Below are 5097 nucleotides of genomic sequence, written 5' to 3'. Positions count from 1 at the left end.
CGACCCGGAAGACCACCACGATGACGACGACACGGAAGACCACCCCGATGACGACGACGACGACGGCGGAGATGACGACACTGGAGACGACGACCCTGGAGACGACAACATGGAAGACCGAGAAGCAGAAGAACAAGAGGCTGCAGAACAAAGAGCAGAAGAACATTAAGCATAAGACTTAATATCAGAGCAAAAGATATTATCTAAATTATATGCAGAAGAAGACTAAGCAGTGTATGGGGGTGAGTCCGTTCCTCCTCGTGGTGCCCCTGGATAAAGCCTGATGCTGCAGGCCAAACTGAACGCGGACAAATGTAACTTTTGTGACTGGCAGAACGGAAGGTGTAATCTTCAAACTTTTATAGATAACAACTACGGGAATGCCTGTCACAAATGAGAATATGATGAAGAAGTAGAATAGGAAGAATAATAACAGTGGAATAAAAAGAATATGTAGAATAAGAAGAATAATAATAGTTGAATAAAATGAATATGAAGAATGTAATAAAAAAAAAAAAATAGGTAGAAGATGAAGAAGAAGATGAATAAGGTGAAGAAGTTGATGTCAAAGATGCTGATGATGATGAAGATGAAAGTGTGGGAAAAGAAAAAAAAAAAGAAAAAAAAGAAGGGGAAGGGCGTGGAATAGTGAAACATCAATATCTGACAAAATAAAAAAAAAATTTACATAGTCAATATCTTTGTCACTCCGAACGTCTTAAAAAAAAACAAAAAACATGCTATTCTATTTGATTGGGATAAACCTCTATGACTTTAATGTCTCCGCCACCTCCCCAAATACATCCGGCATTATTCTTAGTTGTTTTCCTTCATGTAGAATGAACCTACAAGGAAAGAAAGGGTTTATTTTAATTCCGATATTTTGGTCCCATTGACTTGCATTGGGATCGGGTATCGGTATCGGCGATATCCGATATTTTTTGAATATCGGCCGATCCAAACCGATACCGATACTTTCCGATATCGGAAGGTATCGCTCAACACTACTCCTGATGTGATGGAGACACAGATAGCGTGAAAGGAATGGTTTGGTGGGTAATCTGTGATGGTAGTGTTGACCCATTTACCACTCGAACGGTTACCGGCTTGGCGAGCATCACCAAGGGTATTGCGTGACGCTGGGCAAAAGCGGAAGACATAAAGTTACCCTCTGCCCCAGAATCCACGCATAGCTCGACCATAAGAGTGGATGGGCCTATGGTAATTGTCCCCTTGAAGGACAACTTTGAGGCAAACGTCGCCGTGTCTAGTGTACCTCCTCCAAACTGCCACTAGACGCTGACGTTTCCCCGACCGCTGAGGACCCTTGGAGGCAAGGTGTCCTGACTGCTGGCAAACATGATGGACCTTATGTGCACGGGCAGACTGAGACTTAGGTCCCGCTCGTGTCACCTCTAAGGCCTCATGTGACTCGGATGCCTGGACTGGAGATTCCAAAGGTTTGGCGAAGGTGGGAGCCAGCCGAAACCTCTGCCTACACTGGGCTCGCTCCAACCTCCGCTCGTTAAAACGGAGGTCAATACGAGTAGATACGGCTATGAGCTCCTCCAGTGTGGCGGGAATCTCCCTAGTGGCCAAAGCGTCCTTCACATGGTCAGCCAGCCCCCTCCAAAATACGGGAATGAGGGTTTTATCTGGCCATTCCAACTCAGACGCTAATGTCCGGAAGTGAACAGCAAAATGGCTGACCATGGTTGAACCCTGAGTCAAAGCCAGCAGTTGGAGCGCTGTATCATGGGTGACTTGAGGTCCTAAAAAGACCTGTTTCAGAGTGTCCAGAAACCTAGGAACACTCCGCACCACATGATCATTGCGCTCCCACAGCGGCGTAGCCCACTCCAACGCTCTGTCCGACAGGAGAGAGATTATGAATCCCACCTTTGCCCGCTCAGTAGGGAAACGTGCAGCCAGAAGCTCGAGGTGTATACCACATTGGCTCACGAAACCCCTACAGGACTTACTGTCTCCAGAGTATCTCTCAGGCAAAGGAAGGTGAGATAGGGTCGGAACAGAGGTGGCAGTGGGTAAAGCTGCTGCAGCCACGCTAGCAGCCTGAACAGCTATTGCGGTAACATCCACCGCCGAGGTTGCACGCTCAAGAGACATCAACCGGCCCTCCAGGAGCTGGATGTACCCCTGCAATCGCTGTTCATCCGCCATTACTTAGCCAGATCCTGGTGCTAGTATACTGTTAGGGTTGGCGGAATGCACCAAATATATAATTTATTAAGTGGAATTGGTGCGTTCGCAACCCGGGATCCACCGTGCAGGAAAGCACCTGCTGCTAAATAATGGCGGCTCTATATGGCGGTATATACCAACTCTGTTAGCTTCACAGAGTAACTGCGATTGGAAAGCTCTGTGCCCTGTTAGACTTTCACAGAGGCACAGGCCAACTACCCAGATGTGAGCAGTGAGTGGTCATGCATGCATACAAAACTCCTCGCCGGAGATGCCAGCATTTTAGGGGCTTATTTCAGCCGGGTCCCTGAACACACTTAAACACAATCTCCTCGCTGGAAGTGCCAGCATTCTAGGGGCTTATTTCAGCCGGGTCCCTGAACACATTCAAACACATGACCACATTGGCGCAAAGCATATAGCATAAGACGATACTAGCGCATGGCTGTGCGGTCATGCGCAGTTTATATAGTTGCAGCACAGGAAGCTGCTACTGAAGTTTTTGCCCTTTCAGGACCTTCCAGAAGGACCAATGGAAAGTGCTGCAGTACCTGAGCATGTTTTGCCCTTTCAGGACCTTCCAGAAGGACCAATGGAATGTACTGCAGCACCTGAGCATGTGACCGAACATGTGGCCCTCGACCTCCAATGGGAGACCCTGCCCTGGGCATGCTCAGTGTGAGTAAACAAGGACTTAGTCCCAGAGAGGCTCGCTCGCCGCAGATCAGTGCAGGGTACCATAGGAAAGCCAGAAAAGGCAGTAGTGACCCTATGCACCGAACCAGCCCCAGCGAGACGCTGGGAGCGACGTCTCCGCTGAGCAGAGCCCACTGCGGCCGATACCGAATGGGAGACCGCAGCAGACACGGATCGAGATTCCCCCTGTGCAGCAGAGGAAACTCGACTCCTAACACTCTTTGCTTGCGCTCTTGTGTGCGGTACCGCGGCCCTGTGACTTAACAGGGTTCGCTTCCTTCACACAGGGTGAAGTTAACCCATGTGTGTATTCACATTGTACCGCCATATAGTCCGTAATTACTTGACAGCAGGTTCCATCTCTGCATGGTGGACGCCCGGCTGCGAACGCACCTTATTCTACATTTCTTATTACTTGGTGTGTTCCGCTAGCCCTAACAATGTGTCAGAGCCCTGAGGATTGTAGCCCTCTCTCAAGGAGCAGAAAATGCGACAAGAGCTGGACGGGTGACAGTGAAGAAAGAAGGGACTGTAGAGGTGAGTATAAGAATTTATTTTTTATTTTTTACATATTACTTCTATTATGTTCTGCGGTCTAGAGACCCTAGAGTATTAAAAGGGAAACTAAATACAAATAATATCTCAAAGAATGGAAATTCCTTGTAAAATCCTTGCAAAAAGGTAAAATCACATTATTATTGATTTAATAATTTTTAGTCATCAATATTTAAGGGTCCGATAACCTCATTTATTATTTATGAAAGTATAAAATTAGATCATTTAGAATTATATTAGTTTTAGTATCACCCAAGTTTCACACGGTCACACAGCCACTCGGTAACTGACTTTCAATAATACGAGTTGCAGACTGCGATGGTCTTATGGCACAATACTCCGAGGGTCATCTCCACGTGGGGATTATCAGCATCGATAATCTGTGTATGAGGCATATTTTCTACATATAGGTTATTGTGATCTTTTAATGCTTTCATTATTTACATAATTCACTTTCTTACAAGAAAGAGACTTCAATCAGTTTATCTTGTTTTCAGTATATTCACTGAACATGTGTGACGTCAACCAGACTGAAGTCACAGAGTTCCTGATCCTTGGATTTACAGGTCTATATAAATACAAGTTTCTGCTCTTCATCATTTTCTTCTTCTCTTACCTGATAATACTGGCTGGAAACCTCCTTATTATAGTGTTGGTGTCCACCAATCACAACCTCAATACCCCAATGTTCTACTTTCTCAAGCATCTAGCTGTAGCCGACATCCTTTCCACTACGACCATTATGCCCATGATGTTAAATATAATTCTATATGACATGAAGGAGGTGCCAGTGAGGAGCTGCATCTTCCAGCTCCATATGGTCATCATATTTGGTTATTGCCCGATTAATCTGCTCAGTATAATGTCTTATGATCGGTACTTGGCCATTTGCAGCCCGATGCGCTACAATTCTATAATGCAACCTCATGTTTGCTTCAAGATGGTTCTTGGCTCCTGGTTTTGGAACTTTGTAATTTCCTTTGAGATGATTTTTGTTTGGCAGCTGGAGTTTTGTGGTAACAACGTAATAGACCACTTCTTCTGCGAATTCAGGATACTTCTTGAATTGACTTCCTCAGACACTAGCATCTTTACCTTGGTTGACTCTGTAACAGACATCATTATCTGTGTCTTCCCTCTTACTTTCATTGTTATCAGCTATTTGAGTATTTTCTACACCCTAAAGACCCTGTCATCCACCAGTAGCTTGTCAAAAGCCTTCTCCACATGTGGCTCCCATCTCACCACTGTGTGCATCTACTATGGAACTCTCATCATTATTTACATGCCAACATCCAGTGACAAATCATTGAGCGCAAACAAGTTTTTATCTCTTCTGTACATTGTGATGTCTCCAATGATCAATCCCATCATTTATAGTCTGAGGAATCAGGAGATCAGGAGAGCTCTTCACCAAATGTTCAGAAAATGTTAAGGATATACTTAAATGCAGCAGACATATTTATGAGACTATCTTAGCTGATTAGCTGTATTTCCAGATGGGGAAAGGGAGGAACTATAGATTTGTCTTCTGGATTTTCTTCACAGAATATTCACAATAAATCATGGATGAGATGATTCAATTACAATATTTTTTTCAGTACTTATCACATTTTCTTTTTTTACACAATTCCTCTATATATC

The 5097-nt window shown here is 44.7% G+C and overlaps 1 protein-coding gene across 1 annotated transcript; it reads left to right on the top strand.

Annotated features, from left to right (window-relative positions):
• The first annotated feature begins 3964 nt into the window (after positions 1–3964).
• Positions 3965–4888, top strand: LOC138674740 (olfactory receptor 5P55-like). The gene has a single exon (XM_069762555.1). It carries the CDS (start codon positions 3965–3967, stop codon positions 4886–4888), a length of 924 nt encoding a protein of 307 aa, XP_069618656.1.
• Positions 4889–5097: the final 209 nt, after the last annotated feature.

This window comes from Ranitomeya imitator, chromosome 4 (assembly GCF_032444005.1).
Source record: "Ranitomeya imitator isolate aRanImi1 chromosome 4, aRanImi1.pri, whole genome shotgun sequence".
In the NCBI taxonomy this organism is placed as follows: Eukaryota; Metazoa; Chordata; class Amphibia; order Anura; family Dendrobatidae; genus Ranitomeya; species Ranitomeya imitator.
This window is presented reverse-complemented; position numbering and strand designations above follow the sequence as displayed.

Excerpts from the sequence above, each read along its gene's own strand:
- LOC138674740 (XM_069762555.1), top strand. The coding sequence starts at position 3,965 with ATGTGTGACGTCAACCAGACTGAAGTCACAGAGTTCCTGATCCTTGGA.